The sequence below is a fragment of the Eptesicus fuscus genome, chromosome 14 (genome assembly GCF_027574615.1).
Source record: "Eptesicus fuscus isolate TK198812 chromosome 14, DD_ASM_mEF_20220401, whole genome shotgun sequence".
NCBI classification, from domain to species: Eukaryota; Metazoa; Chordata; class Mammalia; order Chiroptera; family Vespertilionidae; genus Eptesicus; species Eptesicus fuscus.
Genome location: NC_072486.1, coordinates 30,052,422 through 30,071,844, shown reverse-complemented (window position 1 = coordinate 30,071,844; position 19,423 = coordinate 30,052,422). Strand labels below are relative to the sequence as shown.

The 19,423-nt window shown below is 42.7% G+C and overlaps 1 protein-coding gene across 1 annotated transcript in view; it reads left to right on the top strand.

Annotated features, from left to right (window-relative positions):
- The window catches only part of ZNF804B (zinc finger protein 804B), a 414,614-nt gene that overhangs the window by 323,419 nt on the left and 71,772 nt on the right, over window positions 1-19,423 (top strand). The window contains exon 2 of the mRNA XM_054726474.1: window positions 4,532-4,675. Coding sequence (XP_054582449.1) covers window positions 4,532-4,675 — 144 coding nt within the window. The remainder of the gene's footprint in view (window positions 1-4,531; window positions 4,676-19,423) is intronic.

Sequence of the window (19,423 nt, the reverse complement as noted above, 5' to 3'; positions counted from 1 at the left end):
GTTAGTGGGAGGATTAAGGGAGTTAAGATGTATGAAATGCTTGGCTGATTTCTGGATTATAATGAGAGCTCAGTAGTTATAAGTGTGTAAGTATCATTACAATAATAAAAATAATTTGACATAAACATCTATTTCTAAATAAACATGTTAATCTAGTCAGAATACTTGACACTTTACAGATGCACCTATTGTGTGCATGAATGTAAAATTCTTAGTGTGAAAAAATACATTTTCTCTCCTTGCACTAAAAATATTAATTATGAAAAGTAATTAACGACTACAGAATTCTTACTGAAGCGCAACATAAAAGGCCCACTGGCAATACCTAATGTTTTTAAATGACTCTTATTAAAATATCAGTCATGTTCAATTTATAATTCATTTTCAACCTTTTAATGAATCATTGAGGATGGTTAATAAGAAGTTTTATATTTTAAGTGCTATTTTTTCTGTTAAGTAAGATTCCTCCTCTTCATAGGCAAAATATTAGAAGAAAAATTTGAATAACCAGCAAATCAGTGATGATAATATTTTTTATGTCTGCTGTATTATTCTGAATCATCAATTTTTTTTCTTATTTTTAAATTTACTGATATTGAGAATAGGTGGATATTTTTACTCCTTTTATATTTACTCCATATCTCTAAATATATTTAAAGATTATGTAATTACTTAAGAAAACAAATTTCACCTTCATTTGCCTTCAATTTTATTTGACCAGTAAAAGTATCCTGTTATTCAACAAAAAGGCAAGAAATTCTGAGTGCTTAACTGTATCTGATGCTATGAAGAAAAGAAACAGAAAGGGGGAAAACATTAATTTTTCTTCCAATTATTTTAAATTTATTGTATTTTGTTTTATTTTTGTTGTGCTAACACTGGCTTGTAACATTATATAAGTTTCAGGTGTGAAAAATTATAATTTGACATATGTGTATATTACATCAAGCTCACCTCCTAGAATCTAGTTTCCATCTATCACCACACAATTGACCCTCTTTACTCATTTTTTCTCCTGTCAACTCCACTTCCCTTATCATAACCAATGATCTGTTGTTTGCCTATATGAGTTTTTTGTTTGTTTAGCTGTGGGTTTTTTTTGTGGAATATTAAAAAAAAAGTAGTCTTGACTAGTATGAACTAGGTAAACTCTATAGTAACATAGTTATCACTCTATCACAATTTACAGTGTTTACCTCTTTACATGTAATTATCCAATGCTAGACTTTAAATGTTGAGGTCAAGACCCAGAAAGAAATTGACATCCAGAAATTTCTCAACAAGAGATCCTTGAATGTATGACTGCTTACTGGTTAGATGGATGAATGTATAATTAGATGGATGGATGAATGGTTGGGAGGATGAGGCAACATAACACAATGGAAAGGGTGCCCTGCTTTACCACTGACCTGATTTTATATGTCATATTATTACTAAGATCATTTTCCCTTTTTGCTAAATGATAGCTTTAGACTTGTACTAGTCTGAGACCTTACCCTCCAGCCTTCTGTTATATAGAGCTGATTCAACTTAGCTCCATCTCCATAGACGGTCCAATTTCATGCCTACTTCATATTGAGTAGTATCATGGGCCTTTTGGGTTATTCTTCTTTTATTCAGCTCTAGCCCTAATTTCAGTTTTCAGGTTTTGCCAAAGATTTTTAAGGAATCACTTATTTATTTTCCAATTTGATTCCTCTGACCCTACCCAAGTCTTGGCATGTATTCTCCTCTGCCTGATATTTCTACCCACAGGTCTCAGCTCCCCCATTTCTTATTCCCAGTGCTGTTGGCTTTATGCTCTTCTGGTTTAGATGGATGCACTAGATAGTTAACTCTATGTTTTGCTAGTGGCATTTGTACCCCACCTGTGCACTCTTTCTCTCTTAATAAATGAAATGGGATATGCCCTGGGAATGTTCTTATTCCTACCAAGAAAAATTAAGAAATGAGGGATGTAATTTAGTCTGATGACTTTGCAAAATATGTGAACATTCAGATGAGATGGTATACGACTAAAATATTGGTATAACTCTTATAATTATAACATTTTTCATTGAAAGACATGTAATGTCATAATTAAAGTTTGTTTTAGAAATAGAAGATGTTTAGATGAAGATACCAAGAGTAACTGAAGAAGCTTCACTCCTGGCCATTGAGCTATTATCATAAAATCCTCTATATAATCTGGAATAATAGAAAAATCCATTTTAATCACATATTAAATTCTCAGTTATGACTCCTGCCCCACACCCTGTTCATAAAGCTGAGGCATGTTTAAGCACTGAAGTAGAGTTGCTCAATATCTAAGGCACACTGGCAGTTTTCTAAGGCTGTTGTTCTAAGGTCATAATACAGTAAGAACTATGGGTAAACCAAAGTAGTTAATCATTCCAATCCAATCCCTGAAATTGTACTAAGAAAGGGCATTTAAAAAATCCTAGTGAGAAATAATGGTTTCCTTTGGTTCTAAGCCTTAGCTCTACTTCAATGCTATAATCCTGCCTCAATTCTCAACAGTGACCATACTAGCAGGCTATTATCCAAGTTCTTTGAGTAACTGGGTTTTAATCCTGAAATTAGAGTCAATGTTATCAGTGGATACATCCTGTCCAATAGCTTTTATTCCCCACCACATTAGCTAAAATTTAACCAAATTCGTACTTCAGCTGTTTTACATAGGCAATCCAAATATTTGCTCTAGCTTTGTTGTTTCTTAATGGTATACATGTCTTTCCTGCTCTTTACTATATGTTTAGCCTCTTATATTTGGACTTGAATTATTATTTTCCCATGTCACAACTAATTAATTTCCCCATTGCTTCACCCAACCCTATGAGAAATTGCCTAAATTTTTGTGCTTACTTTCTTGTCTGGCCAGTGATGCTCCTATGATTTAGGTTTATGGCCTCATTTCTTTTTATAGAGGGTTAGCCATTTTGGAGAAACAAAGCCAAAAACCCATCCTTTATTTTGTTATTCATTTTTATACATATTTTTTGTTTCTCCATGGGTCAATCATTCCTTTATGGCATGGGATAATAGAGAAGAACTTGCAGAAAGATATGAGACATAAATATGTAAGCCACCATGATCTATTGATTTACATAATGCATATTAAATAAACATCTATTCTGGGCTAGACAATATGTGCACATCGTGGACACAATAATGAATAAAACAGTTCCTGCCACCAAAGGATTTATGGGAGCAACAGACATGAAAACAGATTATTTACTATTTTATGGTATGTCTAGTCATTGAATTAAAAAGGGTAATATGGGAGCATGAATTGATACAAGATAACACAAATGCTACAGGAAGGAGCTTGTGAGGTATAATAAGGGGATTGACCTTAAAGGGAGATGGTAAAGCTCAGCTGCTTATACCATGGGAAATAGGGATAGATTATTTTAATTCAAATTTCCCTCTCCACTTACTCAGTGATCACCAATGTGTAATCTCTGTAAGTGTTGGTTGATGCATCTGTAAAGTGTATATTTAAATAAAACTTATTTTATAGGGTTTTTGTGAAGAATACATGTGGTAATTCACATACTTAGCCTAATACCTTGTGCAAAGTTTATGCTCAATAAATATCCATCACTATTATTTTATAGGCAATGAGAAATTCAAAAGGATTTTAAGCAGGGGAATGATGTGGTCAAAGCTCTGTTTGCAACAAAGCATAGTCTAAATTGTAATGGTAAGAGTCTTAAAAATGTGACAAACCCTTAGTGATGTCTCTCAGGAACTAAGGCTTGTGGAAGAAGCTTAGGCTGGAGTTAGAGATTATGGACAAATAAGGCTGTAGCCATAGTGTGAATGGAGGTCACCAAGGGCTAAAGATGAAATGGTGTGCCACACAAAAATATAAGGGGTAATATGTAGAAAAGAAATGTCTGTGAGGGAGACGAGTGGGAATGATCAGAGATGTGTCTGGTAATAAGCACCATAATGGAGACCTTCTCCTGCAAAAGCCATGCAGAGGCTCCCCGGGGGGCAAAGGGCTGGGTATTGGGAAAGGAGTACACGCTCATTACTTTAATAAAGTAGGAAAAGCAGTATGTACCGTGAGAACAGCAAGTCCCAACAGTGAGGCTAAAATACATGACACATAAGGGAATGCTATAACACAATGTAATTAATGTCCCAATAAAATACTGTAGTAGAGAGGCCTTGTAGTGTTTGAGAGGGGTCATTGAGCAGGTGGAAGAAACAGTGCTGATTATTCCAGGTAGGTGAGTTAGCAGAAGCATGAGCTGGAAACAGGTGGCAAGAAGGGGATGAGTAATGACCAGGATTCAGCTGAGGGCTCCTTGGGGATAGTTCATTATGCGTTTATTGATAACTTAGGGATAAGGCTGAACTGAAAGTTACTTCTCCATTGCCATGAGTTTCCAAAACACAATGAGCCTAACTATAGTATGTCAGTCACAGTAAAACAAAATACCAACTTGAATAATACGATATCTGGTTATGTTATTAGAGAGAAATATAACCAACACTTTTTTGCTTTTTTTTAATTTAGGATTTTCCAGAAAAGGAGAAGTCCACGGCAAAGGCCCTGGAGGATGTAAAGGCAAACTTCTACTGTGAATTATGTGACAAGCAGTATCACAAACACCAGGAATTTGATAATCATATTAATTCTTATGATCACGCTCATAAGCAGGTAAGCGAGAGTGAGAAGAAATCCTTCATATTCCTGGATTTATTCCTTCAGAACAGAATGTACCCATTTGAGCTTATTTATTATTGTCTAAGAAGCTGAGGTGAAACCATTTTATATCTTCCTTTTCTGTGAAAGGTTGTGTTTTGTGTTTAAATATTAGTGAAATACATTTTCCTAGAAGTAGCATAAAACCATAGGTGAACTTAGAGATGATCCTAAAGTAGACTGGCTGTATATAGATAGATATAGATAGATAGATAGATAGATAGATAGATAGATAGATATATATATAGCCAGTGTCCATGACAACCAAACGACTGGTCACCATGAGGTGCATTAAGCACCTCTCAGTCCCTCTCCACAGGCCCGCAAGTGGGGTGGGATGGGACTGGGGACTGGCAAGCAGGCTGAACAGCTGACCTGTTGTTCCCTCCCCACGGCCTGCATGCTCTGATGGATCAGCGATGGTGAACGGGGGAATTGGGGTGGGTGGTGGGTGGACTGGGCTGGCTTTCAGGCCCTTGGGATCACCAGCTCATCCCTGGCTGCTTGGGGGCTCAGGCCTGCGAGAAAGCAGTCGCCAGCGACTTCACCTCCATGCGCATGCACTGGGCCAGCCACTATGGAAGGTGCTGCCCACTTGGGGCCCCTCACACCAGGGCGGGGAGGTCGTGGGCGTGCCCCACAGCTTCTGTCTGCACTCAAGCCCCAGCAGCAGTGGCAGCGGCAGTGGCATCAGCAGCAGCAGTGGCGGTGGCGCCTGCATGAGCGGCCCCAAGCGGGCAGCACATTCCATCAGCGACCAGCCCAGCACTTGTGCATGGAGGTGAAGTCACCGGCACCTGCTTCCCTGCTGGCCTGAGCCCCCGAGCAGCCAGGGATGAGCTGGGGATCCCAATGGCCTGACAGCTTGGCGACGGAGGTGGCATTCGACCTGGGGACTGGCGAACAGGCAGAAGATGGCACTGATCACAGAAGCCTAGGCCTTAGGGACCCCACCTGCACGATTTTGTGCGCTGGGCCTATAGTTTTGTGTGTTTTTCTTATAATTCTGTATAGGAGGAAACCAGAACCCAATATAATAGTGTCATATTCAAAAGCACCTATCTAGTGATAGAACTACAACACTAGGCAGAATAGGACAGAATCTGTTATACTCTTTCAGGAGTTCCAAGGTGAGGTATATGGAATAGTAGGTCTTGGATGGGGGCGGGGGCACGGGCTGGGAAAAACATTCTGAAGAAAAGGTTACATTTTCCCAAGAATACTCTAATAGGAGAGTCAAAAAAGTTGTTTTATAAATGAACCATTGCAAAGAAACAAAAACTCAGGCAAAGCTGAGTGGCAATGGCAGATGGAAACATTTTCATTTTCAGAGTCTGTGTGTATGTGTGTGTGCACACTTTTTGTGTGTGCAATAGTGTAGATCCTATACGTGGCTGCTAATATTCTCTATTTTAATCTGTCTGTGAAAGAGGGAGCTAATGTCTCCATCCTATTAGATTTTATCTTTGCTGCATGAGGTATGGGAATATTGGCATTTAGAAATTAGGAGTGTTAGGACCATTAAGAAAGAAATTCCACATGGCCAAAGGATTATTGCTCACAGCTGTGAGAAGGTGCATACTCCTGATATCAAATGGACCAGATATTGGAATATGTGAGTAAGTTTTGTATAATCTAGACCTAAAATATTTATGCACAGTGAACAACAATAAATAACCTGACTACGATCACTAATAGTTACTGGGTGCATATCAAATGTCTGGCCTTGGGAGATGGAAGATAGTTTCTGTCTTTAAAGATATGGCATGTGTATGCAATTGACTGAATTTCAGGGAAAAGAGCAAGGACAATGGTATAAATTATTTTAGAATTGTGATTTCCAAATCTTAGTGTGCGTAACAATCACTTTGGAACTTGTTAATAATCCAGATTCCTAGATTCTCAGATACCCTAATTCAATATCTCTGAGATAGGACCCAGGAACAAGCATCCTATCTAATAATAGAGTAACATGTAAATTACCATCACTCCGCTACGCCCACGATTGGGCGGCGGGAGGCTGGGGGGCGGGACTCGGGGTGGCCTATCCGGCCGTTGAGAGGCACGGATCCGCTGCCACTGAGGGGGGCTACCCTGCTGTTGAGAGGCGCAGGGGGCGGGACTCCCACCCCCTGCGCCTCTCAATGGCCGCTGAGGGGGCCTGCCGCGGACACCCAGCTGCGCCTCTGCTGCGCCTCTCAACGGCAGGGTAGCCAGGTGTCCGCAGCAGCCCCCCTCAGCGGCCGTTGAAAGGCGCAGGGGGCGGGACTTAACAGCAGGGTACCCCCCCTCAGCGGCTGCGGACCATCAAAAGCGGGGGAGCTGGGTGCCTGTCTGCTCCGGCACCAGGCCTTTCAGAAGCCTCCGCCGAGCTGGAGGCTTCTGAAAGGCCTGGTGCACCAGCGGACAGGCACCCAGCTCCACTGCGAAAAGCGAAAGCGTGTAGGGGACCCTACACGTGCATGATTCAATCATGCACTGGGCCTCTAGTTTTAAAATAATATAAATTGGAAATTTTCAAACATAGAAAAACAAACTACCATCCAACTCCAATAATAATAAATGTTCTTTCATTTTCCACCACCATTCATCCTCCCTCCCCTCCAACCACCAGGCACTATTTTGAAGAAAATTCTAGGCATCATATCTTTTCATTTAAAAGTATTTCAAGATATATAATGATACTTAAACAACATAGTCATTATCACATATAAAAATTAACAGTAATCTTTTTATATCAGTTAGGGTATTGTTTTCTTGGTTGTCTCATAAATGACATATGAATTTGGGTCAGTTGAAATCAGGATCCAAAAATATCTACACTTTGGATTGACATGTCTTTAAGTTTCTTTTAATAAACAGTTGACCCTTGAACAACATTGGTTTGAGCTGAGCAGTTCCAATTACATGCAGGCTTAAAAAAATAAATACACTAGAGAATTTTTTGGAGATTGGCAACAATTTGAAAAAATACTTACAAATGACCCATGTAGCCTAGAAATATCAGAAAAATTAAGAGAAATATATGTCATAAATCTATAAAATATATATAGATACCTGTCTATTTTATCATTGCTATCATAAAATAGGTATAAATCTATTATAAAAAGTTACAAGTAAAATGGAAAAAAAAAGTTAAAAGTTATCAAAACGTATGCACAAAACACAGACCATATAGGGAGTCATTCACAGTTAAGAGAATGTAAACAATTGAAAATATGCAGTATTAAATCATAACTGCAAAAATATAACTATAGTACATATGGTGTACTGCTATAATAATTTTGTAGCCTCCTCCTGATGCTATTGTGGTAGACACATGTGTCTCCAGTATGTGCTTAAATCGCCTTATGACGTTAGTCATCTCTGCGTGAGTAGTTCTCCCCGGTAAATGGTGTACATAGTAAAAAGGGATCTCTTGTGGTTCTCCCGTGTTTTTCATCATGTTTAGTGCAATGCTGTAAACCTTGAGTAACACCAGAGGACCCATGCAAAGTGCCCCTAATGGTTCTGAAAATACTCCCAAGAAGCAGAGAAAAGTCTTGATATTGCAATACATTTTTTAATTGCTTGGTATGTAACATAGATTGAGGTCTGCAGTTGCTGTTGTCCACCATTTCAAGATAAATGAACCCAGCATAAGGACCACTATAAAAAAGAAAAAATTATGAAGCCCTCACAGCAACTATGCCAGCAGGTGTGACCTTGCACTTTTTGCAAAATACCTTTTTACCTCATATAAAAATTCAGTTTTTATGTGGGTGCAGGGTTGCTATAAGCAAAGCATACGTATAGACTCAAATATGATTAGAAAAAAAACAACAAAGTCATTATATGACAACTTAAGGCAAAAGGAATATTAAAGGTTATAAATCTGGAGAACTTTATGCCAGCAAACAATCGTTTGATAATTTTAGAAAGAGTGTTGGCTTTAAAAATGTCAAGATAACAAGAAAATCAGCTTCTGCCAACCAAGAGGAAGCTGATGAGTTCCCAGATGAAATTAAGAAAATCATTGATAAAAAGGATATTTTCCTGACCAGGTGTTTAATGCAGATGAAAGTTCCCTATTCTGTAAAAAACAAAACAAAACAAAACAACAACAACCAAAAAACGCCACATAGGACATTTATCAGTAAGGGAGAGAAGTAAGTACCAGGATTAAGGCAGGAGGGAATGGGCTAACATTACAGTTTGTGTAAATGCAGCCAGGTTTGTGATCAGTATTGCCCTTATCTACAAAGCTGCTAACCCATGAGCCTTAAAGGGAAAAGATTGAACACCAGCTGTCAGTCTTTGGTTATACAACAATGAGAATCCCTTATCTGGATTGGTTCCATTGATGCCTTATCCCAAAGTCAGAAATTACCTCGCCAGTAAGTGACTGCCTTTGAAGTTATTTTATAATGGAAAAGCTCCTGGCCACCCAGAACCCCAGGAGTTCAACACCAAAAGGTCAAAGTGGTGGGGTGAGGAAGAAGAAGGTAAATGGTGGCAGAAGGAGACTTCATTTTGGTAGGTGAACACACAGTACAAAATACAGGTGATGTGTTATAGAATTACTAGTGGCCCGGTGCACGAAATTTGTGCACAGGACAGGAGGAAGGTACCCCTCAGCCCGGCCTGCACCCTTTCCAATCTGGGACCCCCTTGGGGGATGTCCGACTGCTGGTTTAGGCCCAATCCCTGTCAGACATCCCTCTCACAATCCAGGACCACTGGCTCCTAACTGCTCACTGCCTGCCTGCCTGCCTGCCCACCCCTAACCACTCTGCCTGCTGACCTGCTCGCCCCCAAGTGCCCCCTCCCGCCAGCCTGCTTGCCCCCAACTGCCCCCCACAACTGGCCTGATCACCCCCAACTGCCCCCCCCGCCAGCCTGCTCACCCCCAACTGCCCTCCCCTCCTGGCCTGATCACCCCTAACTGCCTCTGCCTCAGCCCTGCCACCATGGCTTTGTCCGGAAGGATGTCCAGAAGGTTGCCCAGTCTAATTAGTATATTACCCTTTTATTAGTATAGATATACTTAACACACAGACAATTCTATTAACCAATGTGACCCCAATACAATCAACAAAAATTAAAACAATATTGCTATCCCATGAGCTCTCCTTAATCACTTATTTCTGTAAATCCCCACAATGATGTGTGTGTGTGTGTGTGTGTGTGTGTGTGTGTTGTGGAGTCTTTAGGATACTCATTATACAGTATCATGTCTTCTGCCAACAATGACAGTTTTACTTCTTCCTTTCCAATTTGGATGCCTGTAACATGGACAAATTTGCTCCATAAATTCAGGGAGTCCATAATCTGAGGAGAGACACACATGTTAATATATCTTTAAAATATGTTGATTTGCCTGTACTAGATATTGTATACCTAGGATACTAAGAGAGCATACAAAAGTGATTTTAAAAAGAAGAGATGACAAGTGAACTGGACTTCTTAAAGAATGAATAGAAGTTAACCATGTCATCAAAAAAACATATAACCAAGCCTTGGGGGCAGTTAGAAAGCATGATCCATTTAGAGAGAAACTGCAAAATGTTCACTGTGGCCACTAAAGTCACCATCACTTTCTTGGTGAGCTCTTTAAGATAACTTTGAAACTGCATCTCATTCCTCTCATTCTTATTTTGCAATAGGTCTTGCTTTCATTCTTTATTTTGCATTCTCTTTTATCACTTATATTTAATCTCACTCTTGAACATTTGTATGGGCCTTCTGACTGGATTTCCTGCTTCCAGTATTTCTTCTGCTCCAAACCAACCTTTTTATTTGTGGCCAGAGTACTCTTCCCAAATGACCACATTTATATTGGCACTCCCCTACTTGGAAATCTTCAATGGGTAGTGACTGAGTTTTTAAGGAGTCAGAACACAGTCTGATTCTTGCTTCCATGTCCAGATTTATCTCGTGCAACTCCACAATTTCCCAAAAGATGCCTTATGCTTTTCCACCTGCTCATCTTGGCTCATAATTCTCCCTCTGCCTGGATACCCTCCCCATCTTGTGGCTATTTAAACATGTGCTTCTGTATATTTAATGCATAGGTTGGTAACATATCTGGATATTAAAAGATCTGAGATCTCATGGTAAGCTGATTTAGCAGTATTTTCCAAATTCCCTTTGACCCAAACTTATTAATGTTGTGCTGAATTTTGTACATGCTACCCACTTTGGAAGATATTGAAATAATTAAATTTGTTGTAGACTTGGTAATACTGCTTCCTTGGATAGTATTGAAATATTTCTGTGTAAAGATTTATTTTGGCACTAAATATTTTGAAACTTACCTGAATTTTAAGTGGAGCTGAGTGTACAATTTCCCTTTTAAATGAAATCAGTTTCATTTAAAAGGGAAATTTTCTGTACAGAAGGAGAAAATATGCATTAAAGTCAAACATGAAAAAGTCTTTTGTTTTTCCAATTCCAAAGCTAAATATATCTATATGGTTCTTGCTTCAGTAAGGGCTCTTCTTGATTGTGATGATTATTATAATTATGATAGCAGAGATTGGCCGAATATTTTTGGCCTGAATAATGTGAACAGTTTTCTTAATTTTATTTTCCATGTGAATTCAGACAAAATATATGACCTCTTCTGTTGAACTTCCAACAGTATGGTCTTTCTGGTATACTTAAAAGTGAATCCAAAATCACATGGAGTTAATTCTGTTACTCATTAATAGAACAGCTTAGAACTAGAAACAATGCATTCTGAATTTTTCTTTCTACTTTTCCTTCCCAAATTTATAATTACTCAGGATCCTTCAGTTTAATGTTATTTCTAAAGCCTTTATAAGTTTTGTCTCTAAATATTAGTATCATATAATATATATATATATATATATATATATATATATATATATATATATACTAGAGGCCCAGTGCACGAAATTTGTGCACGGAGGGGGGTTGTCCCTCAGCCCAGCCTGTACCCTCTCCAATCTGGGACCCCTCAAGGGATGTCCGACTGCCTGTTTAGGCCCGATCCCAGGGATCGGGCCTAAACGGGCAGTCGGACAGCCCTCTCACAATCCAGGACTGCTGGCTCCCAACTGCTTGCCTGCCTGCCTTCCTGATTGCCCCTAACCGCTTCTGCCTGCCAGTCTGATCACCCCCTAACCACTCTGCTGCCAGCCTGTTTGCCCCCAACTTCCCTCCTCTGCCGGCCTGGTCACCCCTAACTGCCCTCTCCTGAAGGGTTGATCACCTCCAACTGCCCTCCCTTGCAGACTTGGTCCCTCTCAACTGCCCTCCCTTGCAGGCCAGGTGCCTCCCAAATTCCCTCTCCTGCTGGCCATCTTGTGGTGGCCATCCTGTGTCCACATGGGGGCAGGACAGCTGGTTTGCCCTGAAGGGTGTCCCTGATCAGTGTGGGGTACCCTTGGGGCGTGGGGCAGCCTGAGCGAGGGGCCTGTGGTGGTTTGCAGGCTGGCCACGCCCCCTGGCAACCCAAGCAGAGGCCCTGGTATCTGGAATTTATTTTCCTTCTACAATTGAAACTTTGTAGCCTGGAGCAGAGCCAAGCCTGGGGCTCCCTCAGAGGCCCGCAGACATTTGTGTTGGGGTTATAATTGAAACATTGTTGCCTTAAGCGGGTAGACCTGGCCAGGGTGTGTGGAAAGCTTTGCTTCCCCTGTTGCCGGCGGCAACCCTGGCCTGCTCTCTCAAGCTCCATTCTGCCGCCATTTGTTTGAATTTGTTTACCTTCTATAATTGAAACTTTGTAGCTTGAGTGGAGGCTTAGGCCTGCAACGGCTGGCAGAAAGCTTGGCTTCCTCTGTTACCTAGGAAACCTTGCTCTCTGTGGCTGTAGCCATCTTGGTTTGGGTTAATTTGCATACTCGCTCTGATTGGATGGTGGGCGTGGCTTGTGGGCGTGGCTTGTGGGTGTGTCGGAGGTATGGTCAATTTGCATGGTTGTCTATTATTAGATAGGAGATATATATATATATATATATATATATATATGTGGCTAATAGGCTAATATGCAAAGTGTCCCATTGGGTGTTTGATTGCTTACTATGATGTGTGCTGACCACCAGGGGGAAGCATGGAACAAAGGAAGGCCCAGGCCAGCAGCTGGAAGGCCCCAATTGGCTCTGATCACCCACCAAGCCTAGGGACCCTACCTGTGCATGAATTTCGTGCACTGGACCTCTAGTTTTATTATAAAGACTAGAGGCCCGGTGCACTAAATTCGTGCACTGGTGGGAGGGGGGACAGGGGGGGTGTACCCTTCAGCCCAGTCTGCACCCTCTTCAATCTGGGACCCCTCAGGGGATGTCCAACTTCCAGCAGTCGGACATCCCTCTCACAATCCGGAACCGCTGGCTCCTAACCACTCACCTGCCTGCCTGCCTGATTGTCCCTAACCCCACTGCCTGCCTGCCTGCTCGCCCCTACCTTGATCTCCTGCCAGCCTGATTGCCCCTACCTTGCCCTCCCCTATCAGCCTGATCACCCCAAACTGCCTGTGCCTTGGCCCCCCGTCTGGCCTCCCTCTGGAGGCACCACCCCCATAACCCCAATGCTGCTGCCACTGCTGCTGGTTATGGCTGCCTGAGCCTTGGCCTTTGTAGCCACTGCGGCTTTGTCTGGAAAGATGTCCAGAAGACAACCACTCTAATTAGCATATTACCCTTTTATTAGTATAGATTTGGGGACCATTACAACCACGCAGAACTTGAAGAAAACACATGGCCCTGGTCAGTTTGGCTTAATGGAGAGAGCATCGGCCTGTGGACTGAAGAGTCCAGGTTTGATTCTGATCAGGGGCACACATGCCTGGGTTTCGGGCTCAATCCCCAGTAGGGGGCCTGTGGGCGGCAGCTGATCAGTGATTCTTTTTTTTTTTTTTCTAAATATATTTTATTGATTTTTCACAGAGAGGAAGGGAGAGGGATAGAGAGCTAGAAACATCGATGAGAGAGAAACATCGACCGGCTGCTTCCTGCACACCCCCCACCGGGGTATGTGCCCGCAACCAATGTACATGCCCTTAACCGGAATCGAACTTGGGACCTTCCAGTCCGCAGACCGACACTTTATCCACTGAGCCAAACCGGTTTCGGCTGATCAGTGATTCTTATCATTGATGTTTCTATCTCTCTCTCCCTCTCCCTTTATGAAATTTTAAAAATATATATATATTTTAAAGAAAACACATGATCTTCACTTTGGGCTTTGTCATCTTACAATATCCTTTGTGCAGTGTTTTAACTTCCCTCAACTTTCCTTTACCCACCTTTAAAGTGCAATCTATTTTGGGGAAGATGATCAGGAAAGTGATTCCAGTGGGTAGAAGTTTTTTTTTGGAGGGGATGGGTCATGAAGATATTTAAAAATTGAGCATGGTGATGGTTGTACCACTCTGAATTTACTTTAAAAAACCAGTTCATTGTACACTTTAGGTGACATGTACAGTATATGGGTTATATCTCAACAAAGCTGTTCTTTTATTTCTTTTTAAATAAAGACCAGTCTTATAATCAGTTGCAGATGTTTTCAGAGACCCCTCAAGATTTGCTTACCATGTCCCAAATCACGGCTGTGATTCCCAGTTGCCTCCAGTCCTGGTGGATCTGGATGGTGTGGTTTGCAAAGGAGAAGGTGGCAAGAGGCTTATGGAATTTCGGCAACTCCATTCCCCCGGTCTCCTCATAGGGCACCAGGGCCATTCCCACTGTGCCAGCTCTGCTCCCTTTAACCTGTTGGGCAAAAGAATCCTGCGTGCTCTGGCCAGGAAGTGCATTCTTTCTTAGGTGGCCCGGATGCTTTTTTTAAGGTCGTTTTATGGATTCAAAAGAATAAACAGAGATGTGGAAAGCTTTTGTCAAAATCCTTTTACATGGTTCTTCCAGTCTCATGGGAAATGAGATGTGGCTCTGAATTCATCCCAAAGTGTGTCCTTGGGCAAAAGCACCAGAACGGCACAACTCCTGCAGAATGCCCCACACACTTTGCTGTCAGGACTCAGGGGGACTTGAGGGTGAGCGAGGCGGTGGTGCCAGCACAGGACCTGGGAGAAGGTAGCGCTTTCTACACTGCCCAGGCCACGTGGACTACAGCAGTACCCGCCCAGGTGGGCAGGGTGTTTCTGCTGTTTTGTTTTGGTCTGGCCTCCACCCCGTCAGCCACGGACCTGTGCCTGCACTGAGACTGAATGGTTTGATGGCCCTACTTTTTGGTGGACAGTGGATGCACTCCCAGAGACTGGCAGTTAGACTCTGGCGGCTTCTGAGTCCCTTGCGGGGAGAGCCCGGCCCTAGGTCAAGAACAGACTCAGGCGTCCTCGGCCAGGAGGCCTCCTTGGGCTAGGGGCCGCCACAGTTTGAAGGCTGGCCATGACCCCAATCCTGGCAGGGGTCTCCTCTGGGGCGCTGGCAGGCCTGGGCTAATGGCCGCCCTGGTTTAGAGACTGGTCAAGCCCCCGATCCTGGCGGGGGTCTCCTCTGGGGCGCTGGCAGGCCTGGGCTCTGGCGCTGCAAAGGGAGAGGTTCCTGAACCTGCTTCCCACACACCTAGGCTAGGATACATCTTGTAGGAGGCGGCTTCAATGCCGGGGGTCGGTGACCAGATCCTCCGGAGCCTCGCTTTCTGGACTGCAGTCCCACGTCTCCCAGTGCCCCAGCCTCGGATGCGCCCCCGCAGTTGCCCCCACCACCAGCCACCTCAGCGCAGGCCACAGCAGCTGAAGCTAGCCTCTTGGAAGCCAGGCCACCACACCCACCACCCCTAGTAGCTCTCTGCTGCTCACTCTCTGTGTCCTGTCCACTGGGGTGGGGGAGTGCTCCCAGCCCAGAGGCCCTCCCTCCCTCAGCAGCCTGGCTTGGGAAGCTGGCCTCATGCAGCATCCCCACTCGGCCACTTTGGTTGCAACACGGACCCCACGGATGCCAACCTGGAGAACGCGACCGGAGCTCTGCATCCAGCTGCTGCAGATGCCCTCATTGGTCGACTACCTCCCGATCCTTCCATGGCCCCGTTGATCCCTCTCAGCACCAGCCATTTAGGCCAGAGTGGCGATCGCCCAGGGACCCCCGCCACTGGAGCGGCTGGCTCGGCCCGGACACGCCCCCCTGGGTGGCGATCGCACCCGGGACCCATGCTGAGCACTGGGCTCGGCCCGGACACGCCCCCCCGGGTGGCGATCGCACTCGGGACCCATGCTGAGCGCCGGGCTCGGCCCGGACACGCCCCCCGGGTGGCGATCGCCCCCCGGGAACCATGCTGAGCGCCGGGCTTGGCCCGGACACGCCCCCCCCGGTGGCGATCACCCTGCGGACCCCTGGAACTAACAGGATTGTGCGCAGCCATCTTGGTCTTCCCAACGACCGGATAGGCCACCCGGAGTCCCGCCCCCAGCCTCTGGCAGGCCCAATCATGGGCATAGCAGAGGTGCGGTCAATTTGCATGTTTCTCTATTATAAGGTAGGATTATTTTTTCATAGATTTATTATAATTGAGAAAATAAGTCAATATTTAATTTAATTAATTAATTTATTTTTAAAATCTTTAGTGTTGAAAGTATTACATGTGTCCCTTCTCCCTTCTATTGACCTCTTCTAGCCAGCCTCCACAACATCCAACCCCCCTATCCCAGGCCTTCACCACCCTATTATCTGTGTCCATGGGTTATGAAGGGTTATGCATATATGCATACAAGTTTTTTGGTTGATCTCTTACCACCCACCCACCCTCCCCTACCTTCCCTCTGAGGTTCCATGCTTCTATGTCTCTGCATCTATTTTGTTCTTCAGTTCATTTTGTTCTTTGAATGAGAGAATGTGATACTTAATTTTAAAGAATGAAGTAAAACAGTCTGAGATTGTACCTCTAATTAATTCCATTGGACAATTAATATTTTTAAATAATTTGATAAAAATTTAAGATATTTTTAATATATTTGTAGAGAAAGATAGCTTATCAGCAACCAGCTGATTTTTAAAAATATATTCTTAAATAAGGGGAAAATGGATTTTTTGCTTTGACAACCCAATTCCATGTGTACCTTAGGTTTTTGGAAATAACTCAATTGTTTTAGCTTTCACCTTGAACTTCATATAATTCCTGGTAACTGCTGAACATTAATACTAAAGCAATTTGAATAGGTATTCAAATGTTAATAACTTAGATAGAGACAACACTGTAATGATTAATATGTCTGACATGGCAGTAGCAAGTAATTCCTTGTGAGGTGACCTCCAAGTCATAGTCCCTTTCTCGAGACTGTTAGCCGCACAAAAGAGCAGACATATGTCATAGCAATATCTTTACAGACACAGCTCCTATGGCAACGGAGACTAAGGAGAAAATAAGCACATGGGACTACATTAAAATAAAAAGCTTCTGCACAGCAAAATAAACCATCAACAAAACAATAAGAAAGCCCACTGCATGGGAGAACATATTTGCCAATGATATTACTGATAAGGGTTTAATCTCCAAATTTATAGAGAACTCATACAACTTAACAAAAGAAAGATAAACAACCCGATCAAAAAATGGGCAAAGGACCTAACTAGACACTTTTCAAAGAGGACATACAGAAGGCCCAGAGACATAGGAATACATGCTCAAAGTCACTAATCATCTGAGAAATGCAAATCAAAACAACAATGCGGTACCATCTCACATCTGTCAGAATGGCTATCATCAACAAATCAACAAATGACAAGTGCTGGCGAGGATGTGGAGAAAAAGGAACCCTCGTTCACATCTGGTGGGAATGCAGACTGGTGCAGCCACTGTGGAAGACAGTATGGATTTTCCTCAAAAAGTTAAAAATGGAACTCCCATTTGACCCAGTGATCCCACTTCTAGGAATATATCCTAAGAAACCAGAAACACCAATCAGAAAAGATATATGTGCCCCTATGTTCATAGCAGCACAATTCACCATAGTTAAGACTTGGAAACAGCCTAAGTGCCCATCAGCAGATGAGTGAATTAAAAAACTATGGTACATCTACACAATGGGATACTATGCCACTATAAAAAAGAAGGAACTTGTACCATTTGCAACAGCATGGATGGAACTGAAAAGCATTGTGCTAAGCAATATAAGCCAGTAGGAGTAAGATAAATATCATATGATCTCACTCATATGTGGGATATAATGATCAACACAATTTGATGAACAAGAATAGATCCAGAGACAAATGGCAGGGGGGCGGGGGGCGTTGTTAGAGAGCAACCAAAGGACTTGTATGCATGCATATTAGCATAACGAATGGACACAGACACTGGGGTGGTGGGGGCTGCCCCGGGGTGGGAATGGTTTGCAGGGGAGGGGGGGTCAATTGGGGGAAAAGGAGACATATGTAAAACTTTAGAAAATAAAAAAAAAAAAAGACTGTTAGCTGCAAAAGTGTAATACTGGAACAAAAAAATACACATTCTTTTTTTTAAATATATTTTATTAATTTCTTTTACAGAGAGGAAGGGAGAGGGATAGAGAGTTAGAAACATCGATGAGAGAGAAACATTGATCAGCTGCCTCTGCCCTTGACCGGAATCGAACCTGGGACCCTTGAGTCTGCAGGCCGACACTCTATCCACTGAGCCAAACCAGTTAGGGCAAAATACACATTCTATTAGGCAGCAGAAGTCTCTTCTGCCCCAGAGACATTATGGCTCATCTCAATTTAGAAAAAAAAAAAAAAATGAGCTGAGTCCCCATACAACTAACCCATAAAAATATTTGCAATAACAAAAAACAAAACCACTTGCAGATCCTCTACATGTGAAGCTTAATCCTCCTACTCTTTGTTTGCTTCACAATGGGATTTATTTTCACTCAGGAGGAGCACTGCCCTTGTCAAGTCTGGATTTGAGCTCCAGCTGATTCACTCTTAAAATATTGTTTTAGATTCTCCCCATCTTTTCCTGCTCAGGATAAAATAACAAAACAGAACTATGATTGTCATCCTGTCTCCAAGAGGAAAAGACACCCAAAACTCCTAAACGAATTAAACCCTATTACCTCTTGCTTTGCTCCTGCAATCTGGTTTATATTTTCTCCATATACTGTCTAAATTGCCCAATAATATATTCAGCATATGTTTAAGTTAGTAGTCCTCTTAGTGTGACAACACTTCCAAGTCCAGTTCATTTGTAAGATCAAGAATGAAGAAATATAGACAGCAGTATCTAAAATGAACCATAATTGTTGGTAAGATGAAATAATATTTATCTCCTGCAGTGTTTTACATTCTATAAACCCAACTTTCTGGTATATATACACATACATACAAGATGTGGCAAAAATAGGTTTATAGTTGTGAGTATAGGAAACATGGAGTTTATTTTTGTATTATTATTTATTAACTAGAGGCCCGGTGCACGAAATTCATGCATGTGGGGGGTCCTCTCAGCCCAGCTTTCACCCTCTCCAATCCAGGACCCCTCGGGGGATGTTCGACTACTGGTTTAGGCCCGATCCCGGCAGTCAGACATTCCTATCACAATCCGGGACCGCTGGCTCCTAACTGCTCACCTACCTGCCTAATCACCCCTAACTGCCTCTGCCTGCCAGCCTGGTCGCCCTCACTGCCCCCCCTGTCAGCCTGGTCACCCCATGCAGCCTGCTGTTCAGTCATTGCATGAGGGTGTCCTGACCAATTTGCATATTACCCTTTTATTAGTATAGATTATTGTGTTATTTTCCACAATTGGCATGTCACTCTGTCCTAC